The sequence below is a fragment of the Haliotis asinina genome, chromosome 10, assembly GCF_037392515.1.
Source record: "Haliotis asinina isolate JCU_RB_2024 chromosome 10, JCU_Hal_asi_v2, whole genome shotgun sequence".
NCBI lineage: Eukaryota > Metazoa > Mollusca > Gastropoda > Lepetellida > Haliotidae > Haliotis > Haliotis asinina.
This window is the reverse complement of record NC_090289.1, coordinates 50,768,132-50,788,496: the sequence shown is the minus strand read 5'-3', so window position 1 is coordinate 50,788,496 and position 20,365 is coordinate 50,768,132. Positions and strand designations below refer to the sequence as shown.

The 20,365-nt window shown below is 42.3% G+C and overlaps 1 protein-coding gene across 1 annotated transcript in view; it reads right to left on the bottom strand.

The window, feature by feature from the left end:
• Window positions 1-2,264: 2,264 nt before the first annotated feature.
• Window positions 2,265-20,365, bottom strand: part of LOC137298757 (uncharacterized) — a 91,251-nt gene continuing 73,150 nt past the window's right edge. Inside the window, exons 40-54 of the mRNA XM_067831033.1 lie at window positions 20,149-20,176; window positions 18,484-18,701; window positions 16,402-16,615; window positions 11,207-11,368; window positions 10,682-10,769; window positions 9,657-9,800; window positions 8,950-9,141; window positions 8,245-8,342; window positions 7,703-7,875; window positions 7,097-7,221; window positions 6,097-6,195; window positions 4,354-4,498; window positions 3,949-4,047; window positions 3,245-3,367; window positions 2,265-2,529 (exon numbers count right to left, since the gene is read on the bottom strand). Of these exons, the coding sequence (XP_067687134.1) occupies window positions 2,265-2,529; window positions 3,245-3,367; window positions 3,949-4,047; window positions 4,354-4,498; window positions 6,097-6,195; window positions 7,097-7,221; window positions 7,703-7,875; window positions 8,245-8,342; window positions 8,950-9,141; window positions 9,657-9,800; window positions 10,682-10,769; window positions 11,207-11,368; window positions 16,402-16,615; window positions 18,484-18,701; window positions 20,149-20,176 (2,173 nt within the window). The remainder of the gene's footprint in view (window positions 2,530-3,244; window positions 3,368-3,948; window positions 4,048-4,353; window positions 4,499-6,096; window positions 6,196-7,096; window positions 7,222-7,702; window positions 7,876-8,244; window positions 8,343-8,949; window positions 9,142-9,656; window positions 9,801-10,681; window positions 10,770-11,206; window positions 11,369-16,401; window positions 16,616-18,483; window positions 18,702-20,148; window positions 20,177-20,365) is intronic.

The window sequence follows — 20,365 nt, the reverse complement described above, 5'->3', positions numbered from 1 at the left end:
GATCTTCACGGGTATTAAGGAACAGCAGAGTATATTTTTGAACAATTCAGTGTCCCTACTGAACGTTCTCATTTGGGTTGTGACATTTTCATGACATCTCATCTCCGTCACGGTGATGTGCCTATATGGAAAGAAAGCCGAGCCCCTCAAAAAGTATAAAGGGGTTAATGATTCAAGGACCAGGCTAGAGGACACTGTCATTTTTCGTGTTTCGTGTTTTATTCACCTCTCTGGTGTTTCTACACATGTAACTATACAGTTAAAGCTTTTCCCCAGAATCGTATAGATCCCACGCTCATTATATCAGTCGCGGGGTCGTACTCCATTACGCACACTACCATATAGCTGAAATATTGCTGGGCCCGGCGTAAAACTAAACTCACTCACTCAGTCACCCCATCACGTACAGATTATCGTCATATGGCTGGAATACTGCGTCGTCAAACAATAACTAAACAAACTTGACTTGAGAATGCTCTGGTTTCCTTACTTGTTGTTTAACGGCACATTCAGCAATAACCCGTAAAGATTCGGGCTACGGTTGATCTTCACTGACCCATGCTGATCATAAGAGACAACTAAGGGGATCGGTGGCCATGCTCGTTGGCATGGTTCACACATGTAATCGTATTTCAGTTGTGTACATTGATGCTCATGCTCTTGACCACTGCATTGTCTCGTCAAGACATGGTTGTTTAGAGAATGCCGCCATATAGCTGGAATAAATTGAGTAGACGTAAACTCACTTACTCACTCAACAATAACCCAGCCCTGCAATTAACTGACTCGGGACAGTCAAGTGATCAACATCATTTGCATCGATCTACACAATTGGGATATGATGACGTCAATAGAATCACGGGTAGATTTGTGAAAAATGAGCTTGCAACAGATTGTTAGTTTCCTGCATAGTTTATGTGAACATACATACACTCAGTAATATGTACCCGTTTTTAAAACCACCCCTAACAGAACTGAAAATACATTATAAACGAGAATTTACCATGTCTAGTGATCATTGCCTCTGATTTCACATTCATTGGCCAAGTTTGTTGTTACCTGTTCGTTTACCTGAACTATCTGAAGGGATACTATAGAGATCTTTTAACCGATGGTTTCACGCTTTAAATCTTGAAACGATTTATCAACACAAGCACATATGGCTTCTTACTGAAAGGATATATTTGTGTAGGAATAAATACACTATGTAGAAACAGATACATGCTGGAATACATGTATTACCTGTGTTAGTATACAGACATTACCTATGCAAGAATGCATTCATTACCTGTGTAGGAATACACACATTACCTGTGTTTGAATACATACATCACCTATGTTTGAATACATACATTACCTGTGTAGGAATACACACATTACCTGTGTTTGAATACATACATAACCTATGTTTGAATACATACATCACCTGTGTAGGAATACACACATTACCTGTGTTTGAATACATACATCACCTATGTTTGCATACATACATTACCTGTGAAGGAATACACACATTACCTCTGTTTGAATACTTACATTACCTGTGTTGGAATACATACATTACCTGTGTTTGAATACATACATTACCTGTGTTGGAATACATACATTACCTATGTTGGAGTATATGCATTAAATGTTTTGCAATACAGACATTACCTGTGTAGGAATACATACATTACCTGTATTGGAATACATACATTACCTATGTTGGAATACAGACATTAACTGTGTTAGGAACAGACATCACCTGTGTTGGAATACAGACATTACCTGTGTATACATACCAAGAACAATAACTTCAATATTTAACAAATTGGTTTTTATTACAAAAGTACAAAATAGAGACTACTATATTTTAAATCAAATAAGATATAGGGCAACATCGAGGACTTACGTCGCTCTGAATATGACAACCAAATGATTGTCTTAATACAGTTCAGGAGGTCGAGTGTGAGTCATTAACTATATTGTCTTTGATGAGTAAAATTAAAATACATTGATTACAAAGAAGTCGGGAGAATATACTGAATCTAGTTACCTGTAAATGCAAAGACAAATGGACAGAATTCTTTAAATGTATTATTTCAAAAGATTAAGCATGGAATTATCATTCTAGTGCATACCAAACCACACCAGTAATATTTGCTATGAAGGTATCATAGGTTAAAAGACTTCCAGGTACAATAATTTGAGAAATTAATCGTCGCTTTCCATCGTTAAACAAGCAAACCTCTACTTGCTATCTGTGTGATATAGCAATACCTTCACAGGTACCTCAAGACAGCAGTTACTATGGTAACCAGGAAAATAGCGTGTGTCACTCTGGCTGAGGTTGCAGAGGCAGACATCGGTATGGAATCCGGGCACATGTGCTCCCACCCTATAATGTGACCTCTGTTCTGTTCCTTCAACCAATCAGTGAGTGGCTGAAAGTACTCCATGATCGGTCTGGCATCCATCTTGTTTTGTCCAGTAAGAATCTGCATAGCTTCCGGCCACGGTCGCGATGAACCGAGCTCCAAAACACGACTGCAAATGAAAGATGACGGTATTCATAACCTTTCCCCATGGAATTCCTTTACCGCAACCGTAAATCACTTTACACTTATAATTCAGCACCTCCACGGGGACGCGGGGTATATTGTGTATGGGACTTCTGGGAACCCGGGTGGTTCGACATGATCACGAACAATCATCCACGTGGTAGGAGGCGACTTAATCGAACAGGTTGGCGGTTGAGGACCTGTCAAATTTGTCAACAGCGTGGTAACGTATGTAGGACTTAAGAATAGACAATAGGTCATGTGATTAAGAACCAGCTGTAAAATCACTTGATTCATGTCATGGGTATGACGGCGTGAGCTCATGACATGAATCAGGGGATTTTGCAGCTGTCTCCCAGTGACCTGTCCTAAAATGCCGATGGGAAACCATCACCAAGCCGCCTCTGTACCACTCGTGTTCACCCGTGTTTCAGTTATGAGTGTCTGTCATTGTTCGGGCTATGCCCGATACCGGACGCTCATCAGTTTCATGTTCGAAACTAACAAACCAAGACTTGAGATCGGAGACAATCTGGAATTAGAACATACGAGGACTGCACGAACAAGGCACGCATGATACATTTTGGCGGTACGGCGCTGAAACGTTTGTGTCGCTCTTGAACTCAGAAAACAATTAACACTTTATAAATTGCGGATACGGCATACAACAGGGTGTGTTGATGTTTTAGAAGGTGTCCTACCTGAGGAGAGCGCCAGCTTCCCTAGACTGGTAGATGTCACATCTGTGTAGCGGCCCTGTTTGATTGGCTACCTGGCACAGCGCCTTGTGGAACTGGAACTGGATGATGCGACTCAGGAAGTATCTGGAACGACATGTATTTGTTTATGTACGATGTATACATGTTGTTATGTACCTTCGTATAGACAGTGCCTCTACGCGTGATGTTTCAGTACAGTTTGAGCGTCATTTTCCCATCGTATGGTATGTGTAGGATTACTTCACAAATTGTGCCGTGTGTATAACCTTGGTATCCATCATAGTATCTGGAACAGAAATACCGGTGTGCTGGTATGCACCTGGATTGCGGTGCTATTAAATCAGTCTAGAAGATACAAATTGTATGTATATGTATATGTTTATGTCATGTCCCAAATGAAAATGGTTTATAAGATAAAGATGGATATTTTGTAAACTAATGTCATTCTTATGTCGTTCCTTGAATCCCTGGTCGAAAGCTGGAAGAACACAACACCGATCACTCACAGAAAAGTGTTTGGGTTTTTTTTGTATAATGCCACACCCAGCAATGTTCAAGGTTTATGGTAGCACTCGGTAACAGCCCGAGTGACAGCCCCTTGTCGTCAGTTTGATGATGATGATGATGATGATGATGATGATGAAAAAGAAACCGGAGTTACACAAATATATGTACATCTTGATTACCTGATGTATGGAACATTAGCAGGAATATGGTACTTTGCACCTGGGTCAAAGTCATCCTCGGTCCTCGGCACTGGAGGGGATATACCCTGGTATCGGCATCTGGAAGGTGAATCACGCTATAGCTTCAACGTGCATAGGAGCGACATGAACGCATGACTTTGATAACCCTGTCATTATCGCTATTCACATATCTTCGTAAACAGTGACATAAGTGTGGAAGAAAGTGACATCTGTTGGTATTTACCATGCACCTCACCTCATGACTTACCTGAGGGACCACCACATGGTGTTGTAGAAGCTCCGTGGCGTCTCTCATCTGCACCTCACATCATGACTTACTTGAAGGGCCACCACTTGGTGTTGTGCAAACTCTGTAGCGTGTCTCACGTGCATTTCATGACTTACCTGAGGGACCACCACTTGGTGTTGTACAAGTTCTGTGGCGTTTGACCACTGAACACACTCCAACGCCATTGATCCATCAGATAGCCGAACGGCAGGAAGGCGATCTTGTCTAGAGCCATGCTTAACATGTAGTTGATGTCGCTTTCTGCAAAGGTGGGTAGAAAAATGCATTGTGTAATCAACACAGGCCGCTCAATACAGACACAAGGAAGATTCTGCTACCCGATAAATCTGGCAAATTGTAAGTGATGTCGCGTTCTGTTTGGAGAACTACACTGAACCGCAAGAAAACGTCCCTCCCTTTCTGAAATTGGTAATCCGTTTAATTTAAAAACATGTAAATGATGATAATTTTCGGAAAGATTTCAAAATAGACATGTTTGATCATCAATACTTAAAGAGGAATTTCAGATAATAACAAGCCAAAATGAGTGGATGAGACTTTTGATGATGGCCATCGGAGCTTGCACCCAGAATTTTAGCATTGTGGTGTTTGCACATGTTGAAACTCCACTCGGGTTTGGAACGGCCTCAACATGAATTTTTTAAGAGGCATGCCAAAGTCGGAATTCAGGCATAAGAAGTAGCTTCTTTATTGTTTACACAATGTTTTAATCCCAGAAACGTTGACCGTCTCAAGTGATACGCCTATCAGCCTCAGTGACAGACACTACTTGAAATGCATCTTGCTCAGCAACCTCGACCTGGTGCATGTGATGTCATGGTGACATGTGACACCCGACAGTGTCAAGTAGATATATTACTGACACACACGTGGCTTCCGACGTATTTTTGACACACCTACACATGTAGAGAAGTAAATACGGAAGTATCTATTGTAAGAAGAGCGTATGAGTAGTTTACATCAAAATGTAAATGAGACTGAATGTCACTGAAGACAACAACACATTCGCCCCAAGTCTGTCATTGTTGTGAATGTGCACCGTCAATGCCCGGGGACCTGAAAACAACCGTCGGGGACCATATCCAAACTTTGCAGACATGACAGTAGTTGATAATACTATCCTGACCACTATACAAACACAGGAGTGTATATATTATGGTGTAAAAACAAGATGGTTAATGCCGAGCATTCATATAATCTTCAAGCAAATTGCCCTTCACGCGAAATGGAATCTTTTTCTTTCATTTTTTTTCCCATCAAATATGAATACTGGGGCTTCTCATGCACTGCTAATTTCATATAAACTAAAGCTTTAGGTATAACAACAGACTATTAATATCGCTTGATGATGGTGAAATAGTTTAAATTGGGAGCGGTTCCCCACAAATTCATACGAGAAGGATTACTAGTATTTCAAAGTTGCGTTTGTTTAGGATTATTACACCTCCTCCTGTGACATTGGACGCTGTTACAGGATGTGTGGGATCAGATGTGCTTGACACATTGAAAGCGTTCGCTCGCCACGCCGAAGACCCGGGTTCGTTTCCCTATGGGTACATTGTGTGAAGCCCATGTCTGGGGTCCTCCGCCACGATATTTCTGAACGATGGCTCAAAGCTCATTAATTCGCCCATTCACCAGAGAGAAAAAGTGGTATATCCTATTTGAAAACATGTTGCGTGAATATGTCCCTAGTGCCTCCTGTGTGTGGATGAAACCAAACCTGCTGATGATGGTCACATGTATGTCTAGTGCATGTTCATAGTGGATTGCTGAATCTGGAAAACTACGGCGTAAATCAACATGCACTCACTTATCACTCACTACACTGTACCTACCTGCGTCATCCTCTACGTCTGTTAACAGTCCGATCTTCTTCAGGTGTTTGGGAGTAGCTGCAGACAGAGCTAGGACGTCTCCAACAGCTTCGTGGAACCCTGCAACAATGGTTCAACTTAATAGATACCTTCAATACATGCACATCAATTGTCAACATTGTTATGGGCATCTTTTTACCTTTAACCTACGTCAAGAAACATTTTCGAAGAATAAAAATATACATCCGACAATGTGCTTCCAGTCACAGTCTTCCGTTCTATATGTAACCATGGAAATGACCAAGGGAACACATGAAAGTACAATTGTTCCTTTATTCATTTCCAGGTTTCTTCACAAGGCATGTATTGTACTGTCAATAAAATTCTGGAAATAATTAAACGAACACTTGTACTATCATGTGTTCCCTTATTCGTTTCCTTGAGTATACCTAAATATGTCTGTGTAAATCCTACTTTGACGGAAACGTTCATCCATTGTTTGGAACTTCACCTTATATGAGGCCAGAGTTTAGTCCCGTGGTGGGATCTGCTAATCTTGGTTCGAATTTCTGTTTCGTCTCGAATCCACACCATGTAGTTATTTGTGGGTTGCACTAAAGAAGTACAATCTACATCAGCTTGGTAATTCCAACCACGTGATGCACTCAGTTTTCAAACAAAGCAAATCAATCCATGCAGATCCATAACCAGTTCTGGGTTCGTTGCACAAAGCACTAAGGTGATGATAGCTCCTGTACTTTAGCCCAGACTTGCAACGTAACACTATTATCGTTTTGTGGAACGACACAAAGACTCCTTGATTTAAAAGTATATCATTGTAGAGTACAGACTTCCACAGTCTTGGTCAGAAATGTACCGGGTGTAATCAGACTGTTTCTGTATCTTTAGCACAAACTGTTATATTGATCTTGCAGGTTTGTGTTTGTGGACGAAGTGGTGAATCAATGAATAAAACCAGCTGGGGTTGAAAGTTGGTCCGAGACTACCCAACCCACCCTACCGTAATTAGCTCCATCCCTGAAGGCCACAGGCTGGTTCATGTACTGCTGGTAGTATTGGATGTGCCCCATCTCGTGGTGAACGATGATCAGGTCTTCCATGGTGATATCTGTACATTGTTTTATCCTAAAACATATGGTAGGAAACATTCTTCGCATTCAATCTTGTTTCATATTTATTCAGTCTCACTAATCGAAGAGGCCTTACACTTTCGTCCGTGATTTGTCTTCCCAGTAGCCGCTTCTTACCTTCGTACCTTACCTTACCTTACCTTACCTTACCTTACCTTACCTTACCTTACCTCCCAACCCCCACCCCACACCTCACCTCACCTCACCTCACCTCACCTCACCCCACCCCACCTCACCTCACCTCACCTCACCTCACCCCACCCCACCCCACCCCACCCCACCCCACCCCACCCCACCCCACCCCACCCCACCCCACCCCACCCCACCTCACCTCACCTCACCTCACCTCACCTCACCTCACCTCACCTCACCTCACCTCACCTCACCTCACCTCACCTCACCTCACCTCACCTCACACAACGTTAACGTAATTGATGGCCGAGTGCACCCTGATTGCTGCCAAGGGGCCTACCCACCGGAAATCACTGCCGTTGTAGAAGTCCCATGCAGACGCGTGGCAGACGACCGAACGGCCATCTTTGGGTTTTTCTATCATTGACTTCTCCCAGAAGAGTTGTGTCATTGGCTCCATACCGAGAGACGTAAAGAACTCCTCTGCTGTTTGAAACATCCTGAGTGGAGTGTATCCCTGCAAACAGATTTCAGAAAATAGTATCTTGGACAAGTGCCAACATGGTGCCGCTCCACACATTACATTACGCCACGCCGCATAGCGCCGCTTCACGCCACGACACAATGACTCGTCAGTTATTCGTAACTAAGCCGCACCGCGCCCACAAATTTCACTCACTTCACTTGGCACAGTATACTACATCCGTCACCACGCGATACTCCGCACAGCACAGCACAGCACAGCACAGCACTCTCACCACACCTCTATCGGGAAAAACCCGTCTATACTCCTCCCACAGTACCCTTCACACGACCCGGCACTTCCACCAAACACAAATCCCAGCCCATATTAGAATTTCCACTTTACAGCACTGTTGATACCAACCTGTGCCTTCATCTGCGGGGTGACGTCCACGCTCTGCTTGTTTTTGTAAGGCTGCAGAATACTGAGTAGATTGCCCCAAGACTGCGCCCACATGTTGCCTGAAACCGTGATCGTCTTTGATACATAAATTTATATAATCTCGAGATGAATGAGTTTCAACAACAAGAAAATGAAACAGAAATAACCCTTTCTTCTCGAAGGCGAAAACTATTACACATTTCCAAATTTACTTTTCCTCAGTGCTCCGCCCTTTAAACTTCCAGACAAGATGGTGTTCAAATGAGATGAGCCAAAATCTCTGTTTAGTAGGAACCCGTGAAGATTCGGGTTGGAATTTCACTCTCCAGCAACCCATTAGCGGGATCTGGTGATAAAGCTTGCTGACTCAGTTGACACATGTCATCGTACTTCGGTTGCGTAGATCGACACCCATAATGCTGGTCATTTGATTTTCTGGTCTAGATTCTTTGATTTACAGACTTACCTGCAGCTGGAATAATCAGACTGCGGGATGTACCAACCAACAACCCTACGAGGTGCATAGGCTGTGTTTGAAATAGATGTAAATACCATAGTTTTGTGAAAATGTGTACAACAAATCTTCTTTTTAATATTGCCTTGCGGTTTTTATTCACTTGTATCTTTTTTCGAACTACGTACTTCATTAAATTGCTAAAACTGCGACGCTAGTTTGAACCCACTCACCAAGCAGGTGCGCTGGAATATGTCCCTCCCTGGGGAAGACCTTCTTCCCATAGACCTCCATCAGCTTTCTTCTGGTGTAGGCGTGTAGCTGTATGTACAGAGGCTCCAGCTGCAGGAACAGCTGCTCCAAGTCTTGCGTGAAGGTATCGGTCTCATACCACGATCTCCACCAGACACCCGTGTCTTCATAGCCTGATTAAACACGAAGACATGAATGGCATTGACATAATCATTATCCTGAAACTTTGTTTGTGTGTTTGTTTAACGCCGCACTCAGCAATATTCCAGCTATATTAGCGCGGACTGTAAATCGTCTAGTATTGACAACATAATCCAGTGATCAACAGCATGAACGCCGAAGGGATTGGTTCGGGGGTGGCTATTGAAGCTGTTCTCCAGCCCATATTACCTAGAATGCCAATCTTTCATTGTACATATATTCCCACTGAATTCAACTACGGCCAGTTTAGGTACGGAAAGAATACAAAGGATACAACACAAATTCTGTTCAAAGCGACATTCATGCCTACTATCTCACTCACTGTATTCCAGACGTCTTTTTCAAATTATTCGTGCGAATTACATACGACAGTGTAATTCTTACAACACATGCTATGAATATTATGTATGCATTTAAGTTTATTCGAACCACTCAGTAACAGTCCGTTTATTAGACACCTGTACGTGCCCGCTAATGCAGATCTCACCGTTTGCCCTGATGGCCTCGTTGTTGAGAGAAACGAATTCGGCGTACATGTTCTTCATCTTCTTCCCTGTCTGATCTCGCCATCCTTTCCAAGCCTTGGTTAGCTCCCCGTAGTTGCGGGATGACGACATAAGACGCGTTAAGCCTGCGGACAAAGAGCGACAAAAGTTATTTCTAAGCATTTCCCGGTTTTGACTCTTGACACTTTTTACCTGAACTCTTGACCTGCACGTGCATGCGTTTTGACGAGTGCACCCGGTAAAGCGTGATACCCATATCTCTTCAGAAAAGTATGTTACCTTCGCTGCTTGATGCGCACAAGAATACCCATTTACCACCAAAAAATCAATTTAATGTAAAGGGAAAAACACCCTTATACGAACTGACCACTGGAAATCAGCGATGACAAATAGTGTTCGCGAAAGCCTGGCCCGACCCGACCCCGAAATAAGTTCGATGACTTGTTCTTTTGATGCATTTTCACAAAAAATATGTTAAATGATGGGTATAATTAAAAAAGACTGTCAGTCTCCAGATGACGTATTTTGGAAGGTGTTATAAGCTGGAAGAACAACGGATGCGAAGGCTGCGACAGTCGTCTGGCAAAGGGAGCAGTTAAACCCCATTGGAACATTTATGAACTTATTTTATTATTCAAGACGGAAGAGAGCGACAATCAGCAACAAGGCAGCATCTGAACTCTAAGGTGATTCAAGCGGTGAAATATCATATTTGTTGTACTTGTATATAATATAATCAGATGACTTGCCAACCATGTTTCTTTTATTTGATTGTGTCTCTCATGGTAAGGTATCATCACTGAGCGATTAAGTCAATCCTTTTAATCAGCCTAATCAAGTCCAGCACACTGCCAGAAATGGGACTCGCGGAAATCGCACTGCCAGAAATGGGACAACTCGCTGGACCAATTCAAATGTGTGATAACCTCCATGCCAGAAATGGAACTAACTGTGTTAACAATCGATAATCTCGTATCGCATCACTGGAATATCTAGAGAAACATACCCGGCTCGAGGTCCAGACACTGGTCATCCTTGACACACACCTTGCCCGTGCTGTAGATCTCCTCCATCTCCGTCAGCACATCCTTCAGCTGAAGAAAACGGGGAAACAAATGGTAAAAGTGTCACATTACTTCGCACGGGAATGAAGGCTCCGGAACGTGGTCCTTGCACCTGAACTTTCAATTTAGTAGTTATGAATGTACAAAATGATGTTACCAAACTCAGGAAGAAGTGTTAAATTTCTTTTCTTTTCTTTCAAAGGGGAGCAGCATATGGTGTGATCAAGCCATTATACAACTTATGAAATGGTGATAATCACGATTGAAAAACGTAACAGGTGGTTCTGATTAGAGGACAGGGCCATCTCACACGAGCTCATCCTTCCACCCATGAGTACAATGTGTGAAATCGTGATATGACTGGATTACTGCCAAAAGCGGTGTAAAACTGTATTCATTTACTCACCCACTTACCACGCCGATCACACAGCAACACACCACACTGACTAAAATACGACGATTCTTACCCGTTTCAGCTTCTTTTCGTCAGGCATAGCAGCGGTGCCTATGTCGGCCACTACTGAAAATCGTCTCCGCAATGTTTCATCCTGAAAGTTCTTCCAGGCGAACAACGAAGCGTTCCTCCCCGACTCCTTGGTGAACTCTGCCAGCTTCAGGTCGGCAGCCACCTGTACACATGGGACATTTAGCTAACATCCAGATACCACACTGTAGTGTATGTGGCGGTATATAGCATGATGTCATTCGATGTGAGGCTTTAGGAATACACTCCAAATCAAACGTAAGTTTCCCCAATAGTGATAATGCATATCATACAGGATAATCTCGGTTAGGGAACCCACGAATGTTAAGCACGGTGTTGTGGATGAAAAACATGTGGTACATCTGTCGAGTTAACATGAAGCAACAGCATATCTGTAATATAAAATTAATATACTTTTGAAAAACCCGCATTGGTAGTATTTTTCCATGTAACTTTTCGAATTTGAATCATTGGCGTCTATGTAGTCAGTATATCTATGGTCTGCAAACATTCCGAGTTTGAATCCATTGACAGTTCGCTAAAACGTACCAAAATCTGTTTTCCTCAATAAATGCAATAAACTGTGAACGGGAAGAAATTCACGCATTTCCATTTGCACGCACATTCCATGCATCATTTCCACTAAAAGTCGGGGGTTTCAATGCTCTTGCGCCAGTTGGCAATCTTAAATTAGGTGTTAAAGTAATGCCTGGACCTACTGAGGCTCAGCGCAGCAATGCGATTGGTCATTTGGAGGCTGGGGAGTCTCAGTCTGCGATTGCACGGCAACTGAATGTGTCACAGAGTACCATAGCAACACTTTGGCATCGCTACCAGGAGCAAGGGTCAACATCGACCCAGGTCAGGTCGACCCCGTGTGACCACGCTCGCACAGGTCAGGTTTATTCGGCTTCGATATTTGCGGAACATTTTCACCACAGCATCCTCCTCAACATCGGTAGTGCCAGGACTCGCTTACGTGAGGAACCGCTTGCGTGAGGCTGATATTCGTTCCAGAAGACCTTTGTGAGGACCTGTCCTGACACGTCAACATCGGCAACAACGCAGACAGTGCATGGCCATTGCAAAAGTGGAGAATTGTTATCTTTAGTGATGAGTCACGTTACATGCTGCGACGTCCCGACGGGAGAGTAGGTGTATATCGACGTGGCAACGAACGTTATGCTGCAAATTGTGTACAGGAAGTGAACAGATTTGGCCTTGGAAGTGTCATGGTTTGGGCCACCATCTCATCTACAGTGGCAGGACAGATCGCGTTCAGTTCCAAGGCAATTTGACAACTCGACGTTATCGTGATGAAATCACGTCCTTCCTTTCATAAACCGCTAGAACGTCATTTTTCAGCATGATAACTCTCGGTCCTACACAACAAGAATAACCAGGGATTTCCTTGCCCAGAACAACGTTCAGGTTCTTGATTGTCCCTCACGATCACCTGATCTTAACCCTATTGAACATTTGTGGGACGAATTGGATCGTCGTGTGCGACAGCGTGACCCTCAGCCACAGACGTTATCTGATCTGTTTGTGGCCTTTAGGGAAGAGTACCAACTCATTCCCGGGCACTTCATCCGGAATCTGGTCCAGTCTAAGCAACCGTTGATATTATTGGTGGCCACACAAGATACTGACTGCTCTGCGACCTTGACCTTGGAACACTTGTAATTTTTGACGTACGGTTTCTTGCAGCTTTAGACCGTTAATGTACATTCAGGTTTCTTCATGACTGCCCTGTATTACTGAACCTTAAGTGTATAAATTGATAACAATTTTCAGCTTTGCGTTTCTTTTTTTCATAGTGTATATTTCCCCTATTTACGGGGACATGGCGTTTAATATATCATTGATCAAACAGTTACCTTTGATAATAGGTCAAAACATATGCATTTACTGTCTTCCTTCCGTTATATCTTATATCGCTGGGTTAATTCTAAAGCATTTTCAACCATACTCATACACTCGATGCAAGTTGACAATGTCTTAAAATGAGAATTGAAATGGTCGTCTACAGTTCGACAAATGTGTGACTTCATCTGTGGATTCAAAAATAGTATGCAATAACGATTTTATTTAAAACTATTTTAATGCATTTCCAAACGTCAGTGATCACATCCGTGGGGACTTCCTGTGACGCATAAACTAAGGCGGGGTGCATTATGGAGTAAATTCGTGCAAACAGCAACGCTGTCATTTGGAAGTGCTAAATGTGCGGTCTGTGGAAATCAAAATGTCTGTATACACAAAAAATGCTTAGGTCGGTTTCATCCTTTCCACAAACGGGCTATCTTGACAATTTTAACCTGTCAGCTTTTATTCGTTCCGCTAGCTGTTACTGTGTGTGTTTTTCATATCTTACGATACTGTATTACATTATATGCAGTCAGTTGATTTGTTCAAGTGTATGTATGTATGTATGTATGTATGTATGTATGTATGTATGTATGTATGTATGTATGTATGTATGTATGTATGTATGTATGTATGTATGTATGTATGTATGTATGTATGTGTGTGTGTGTGTGTGTGTGTGTGTGTATGTATACATATATGTATGTACACTGTATGTATGTATGTATGTATGTATGTATGTATGTATGTATGTATGTATGTATGTTTGTATGTGTGTGTGTGTGTGTGTGTACGTACGTACGTACGTATGCATGCATGTATGTATGTATGTATGTATGTGTGTGTGTGTACGTACGTACGAATGTACGTACGTACGAATGTACGTATGTATGTATGTATGTATGTATGTATGTATGTATGTATGTATGTATGTATGTATGTATGTATGTATGTATGTATGTATGTATGTATGTATGTATGTATGTAAGTATGTATGTATGTATGAATGTGTGTGTTTCTGTCTGTCTATGTCTGTCTGTCTGTGTTTGTATGTGTGTATGTGACCGTGTGAACAAAGCCTTGACTGCGAACATATAACCTTTTGCCGAAAAACATCACCAAACATTGGTGTATACTTTCAATTGCCCTTCAGTCATGTCGTTTTTCTATTCATGCATATTACCTGACGAGTCATTGTGTACACTTACAATGGCAATGGGTGGATACGAAATGAGGTAATATCTTTCATCAACTCAGTAACAATAATGGAGAGACAGAAGGTTTAAAATGTCATTATGTCACTTTGTAATGCAAACCTGTACGACGTACTGAATCGCTCAGCAGCAATGACGTTTCTATACATGTCATAAAAGCCAAAGCAAAATTCACGCGAATGGGTCCTGTGTAGAACAGATTCTTTTCAAACTGAAGAACAGAAGCGACAAACTTCGACATTCTTTCGCAAAATTTGCAAAAAGAAACACGCACGCACGCACGCACGCACGCACGCACACACTCGCGCATGCAAAAGCACGCACATGCCTGCACACACACACTCGAGCGCGAACAAACATCTATACCTATGTGGCTTGCATTTATGATATCGGGGTAACTGTATGTCTTGTACAAAAGGTTTACTAGACGTTATTCTAGTTGGCAAGATCCCCACACTAAATACATTTGTACACCTTTAAATCAATTTATTCATAGAACAAAGTGTCATGTAAAAACGAAACTATCCACTGACGAACTAGGTGACATAAACACCGCCATGACCACATCCAAACGGTACACGATACCCTCGAGTTTGGGTATACTTTTATCATGAATACCTCATTTATTGATGTTAACGTCTTTACAATGAATATCTCATTTATTGGAGTGAACTTCCTTCACATGAATATCTCAGTTATTGATATCAATGTTTTTATCATAAATGCCTCGCTTATTGATATTAACGTCTTTACCATAAATGTCTCACCTATTGATATCAACTTCTTTATCATGAATACCACACATATTGATATCAACTTTTTTATCATGAATACTTCACTTATTGACTTCAACTTCTTTATCACGATACCTCATTTTGATATCAACTTCCTTATAATGAAAACATCGCGTATTGATATCAACGTTTCATGATGAATTCATCCCTTATTGATATCAACTTCTATATAATGAATACCTTATTTATTGATGTCAACTTCATTCTCATGAATAGCTCATTGTTTAAATGAACTTCTTCAATATGAATACGTCACGTATTGACTTCATCTTCTTTATCATGAATATTTCATTTATTGATGTCAACTTCTTGATCATGAATATCTCACTTATTCATATCAACTTCTTGATCTTGAATATCTCATTTATTGATATCAACTTCTTTATTACGAATGCCTCCCTTATTTATGTCAACTTCTTTATCATCCATACCTCATCTACCGATGTCAATGTCTTTATCATGAATACCTCATATATTGATGTCAACTATCATGAATACATACAAGATGAAAATCTCACCTATTATGTATATTACTTCTAAACGCAGTTCAAAGACTGAATTATAATACTTTTCGATTCCATTTCAAGTTTTGTTGCCTGGGTGTTATCATTCAGTACATACAGATTATTTTACCTTGCATTTGATCTCAGATGACATATGTTTAATACGACAGTGGAAGACTGCGACTCAGGTGGATTACATTCGACATATGGACAGTGCCAGTAAATGATTTACAGTGAATGTGTATGATTCTTTGCCTCGCTGTAGCAAGATCAAGCAGGAAATACTTACTTACTTACTTAAGGTCATTTCTAACGTTTGTGATCGTAATTTAGTACGATTGCTGACAACGGAATCTGCTTATGAAGTCACCAGTCCCGTGAAAGTCCGGGTTGGAATGTTGGCCTTTAGTAATCTTGCTTGTCGTAAAAGACGACTAACGGGATCGGGTGGTCAGGCTCGCTGGCTTGGTTGACAAGTCATCGGTTTCCAACTACGCATGTCGATGCTGTTGATCACTGGATTTTCTGGTCTATACTCGATTATTTGCAGATCGTCACCACATAGCTGGAATAGTGCTGAGTGCGGCGTAAAACTAAACTCACTCACTAACTATGAAATTCACATTCTATACTCTTCAAATCGGGAATTACATATTTCCCAGTCTCGTGCGTACATGACAATATGTTAGAAAATACAAAACCACAGTTCACAGACTGTCAATGTCGTAATAATTTTTAACAGAGTAAGATTTTAAGTGCATGTGTTTTGAGTTACCGTATGATGTATTCATACTTTACCATTGCGTTTCTGTTCTTGTCGGTAATGTTGGTGTAGTAATTCCATTTTTTGACTTTAGACCAGTAATACATGCGTCCACTGGCAGCATCCTGTTCGTCCAAGAATTGCCTTGCCCGATCCAGGTCAGTGATCAGTTGACCACTGACCAACAGCACCGAGATGGCGCTAAACTGCGCGAGACAGAGCTGTGCGCGCATTACTCCCAGTGTGAAGCTGCAGGTAAACTGATGGGTTATAGACAGAGAGAGGTAGGTGTATATACACTGGCGTCACCGGTAGGCAAACAAACTTCCAGAGATACAGGTCACGTGGTACATAATTCCTAGCCATGTGGGGACGATTTACAGGTTTAACAATTGAATTTTCTTCTTCATGGCATGACATGATGTGTAAATATTGATGGATTTCATACATTTTGGATGTTCGTAGTATTTTTGTGCACTATATTCAAAATTATCTGGTATTTACAGCATACAAGTCAAATGTCAGATGTATCTACGACTTCACTTAAGGATCACTGTCTACATAAACTGAAAAATGCCAACTTCAACCATTAATCAGAGTGTACTATATCTAAATCGTGTTAAAGATATTCTGCATGCTTACATATTTCCTTAATATCAAGGAAATAATATTCTGAACACACTTGCATCGTCAAATATTTGTAATATTTGCAAGAAACACCTACAATTGATCTCTATGTTCAAAACAGCTTACCAGGAAGAGTTGGCAATAACATCAAAATTGTCTCCGAAACATTAGTTGTCCCAGATATAGCCATATCAACATTAATAAAGTAGACAGTTAGCATCGTATGTCCAAGCGTGATCCCCTTTCGTACAATACCATCATAAGTTTGGGCTAACATACTTTCTGGCCTATATCAGGGGGCAAGAGACGTAGGGTGCCGTCACTTAACGGCCGCATGGGCGCTGACCATGCACGGCCCATTCCCATGGTGCACATCGATGTAAAGCTGGTTTCCAGGGTTATCTGGTGGTGTCATCAGAAATGACCTGTCGTCGACACGATGTAACTCGATTTTTGGCAGCTTTTCACGCTGCGGGTACTTGTCATGTCTCGTACATCGATCCCAGGGTTTTGATTTTTCTCTAGATCGGAAACCCTGTGTCTTGACTTTCTTTTGACATGAGCGACACGTGTGGCTGATGTCATGTTTTCCCACCCTTAAAGCCACCCAAAGCTAAGCCCCGTGCGCGTGACGGGAGCCAAAACAACTCAGATTTGATATCACAAGGGTTTGATCTATGCATCCTGCGTTCACTAATTGTCTGCCCCCGGGAGAAAGAGACATACTGCACACATATCATACATGAAAATGTGGCCACGTGCATGAAGCACCTGGGGTTATCACGGGGTCGACATGAGGCGCCTGGTTGGGCGTCCACGCCCATTTTGCAAATCTGTTATAGACATGTAATTTTACCAAGGAAAAAAGCCTTACTCGGAGAGCATCGAACGTTGAATATTCACATCCTATTCACATGTTTCACATCGGCATCGACGCTGGTCCCCAGGGCTATCTGGTGGTATCATCAGAAGTGACAAATCTTTACCGGGTTCGACGCCGGGGCGCTTTTAAGCCCGTTGCCGATTTACGGCAGTTTTTCACGCTGTAGGTACTTGTCATGTTTCGTACATCGACCCTAAATCTTTGACATGGGTCGGAAGCCCTGTGTCTTGACTTTCGCTTCATGTGCGACACGTGTGGCTGCCGTCATGTGTTCCCACCCTTAAAGCCACCCAAAGCCAAAGCCTGTGCGTGCGGCGGGATGCAAAACTGCTTATTTGATATCACAAGGAGTGGATGGATGGACGGGTGGATGAGTGAGTGAGTGAGTGAGTGATTAAACATACCTACACATACACTTACGGATTGAAAGCCAGAACTGCCCATTAGCTTTTGGTGTCAGGTGTAGCAGTGCAGGTCCCATACTCATGTGCTGGCTGTGTTCCCAAAGGGTGGCATCCAGACGGCGTCCCAACATCTTCTTCAAGCGCCGGTTCGCCTCCTCCACCTTCCGCTTGTAGGCAGAGACCGTCATGTTCCTTGGTTTTACCGAAGGTAGTCCAGAAGATCCAGCAGGTCCTCGACCAGGTCCCGAGGATCAGCAGAGGGCGACACGTCGTTCTCTCCCACTTGAAAGAAAACAATGCCCTGAAAAGCTGCATCAAGGGCATCCACCTCTGCTTTCATCCGAGCGACGGTTGCCCCTCCAATCCCACGCACGGTAGTGAGGATGCCATGTGGAGGGGGACAGACTTGGACAACATCAAACTATCGGCAAACATGGAAACCCGGTATTAAGGATCACACCAGCTGGAATTGAAGGCAATTTTCCGGGCCAGTTTGTAGGCATTGAAAATATGTCACCTTCACCTGGTAACATATTGTCAATGCCTCAGCCGACCGACTGACTTTGTAGACCTTGATGCACCTGCCCATTTGCACCTACTTTGTTTATTTCGCGCTTTTAGTTTTTATTAGTAGTATTAGGTGTTTTTGTTTTGAGTTGGTAGTGTTTGAGTTTTGTAGTCACCTTCTCCGTGTTGGTATATTTTTCACATTAATTTGATGTTTTTGGTTTGGGGTTAGTGTTTTAGGCGGCGTTACTTTTGGCATTTATCTCCAGTTTTACGTTCTGTCATTGTCAGTGTTTATTATTCATTTATACGCACCACGGTATTCACGGTTTTAGCTTTAAATGTATGTCATATAGATTTGGGTTAGCGGTTTAGTTTTAACATTCTCGGTATTGATGCTTTTAGCTTTAAGGTTATATCATTTAGGTTAATTCGGAATGGGTTAGTGATTTAGTGTAGAGAGAAGGACGTAGACTTCCCGTTTTAATTTTATGTTATTTTGATTGGAGGATAAAAGCTTGGATTAGAGGGGAACGGTGTTAGCTTATCCTTTTAATTTAGCACGCACCATGATAACCATAGCTCATGAATTCAATACCCATACAATTGCCGTACATAATGGACAGATAGCTCAAACATGTTAACACAAATGTATAATACAAATCATGAAACCTGGAAGGATACAACTTTCATTCCAAAGTCTGATTGCTGTGAAGGCACATTTGAGTCGACGTAGGAAGGAGGTCGTGGTTCTTCAAGTACTGTTGGCAGTTGAGCTGCTACACATGATGAACAACACATACTACACTTTACATCAACATGCATAACAAAAGGTCACAAAACGTCAATGTCCGTCTGGCATGTCATGCCATCGCATCTACGCATCAAGTAGATGCCTCACGTAAATAGCTGTAGACACTACAGGAATAGACCGCTCATTTCCCATATGCCACTCCTTAGGAAATCGCAAAGATTTGACACGGCAAATCATGAACAATTACCACCAAATCGCCTTGGAGCCTCCTGTCAAGACTCGAACCGGTTTGCCTGCGTCAGCTACCCTTTCACCATCATCGCCTCTCCTCTCGGGATCGCCCCCTCGCCTGCTATGCAACACCAGCAATTCGTTCTGCTTCCGGCACTATCACCCATCTCTAGGCAACTGTCACCAGAGTCTACACTTGCTCACGGGCAAATCAAGACCCGAACGGGTTTGCCTGCGCTAGCTACTGTTTGACCATCATCGCCTCTCCTCTCGAGGTCGCCCCCTCAAACCCTGTGCAACACCAGTGTTTTGCCTGCTTCGTGGCTGAGACATCGCCTGCTTCTAGGTAAAATCACCGGCGTATGCACTTGCTCACGGGCGAATCAAGACTCGAACGGACAGATCTGAAAGAAGTTCATATGAAAATAATGATGATAAGGAGCTGCGACCGCAACAGAGTAATTAAGTGGCCAGACAGAGGCGGCCTTTGTGAAAAGTTACAGTTGTCAGAGCATGGCGCCATCTTGTCTATTTGATGCGCGTCGTTATATAATGGAACGTTTATTCGAATGCACAGTATACCTTGGCACATC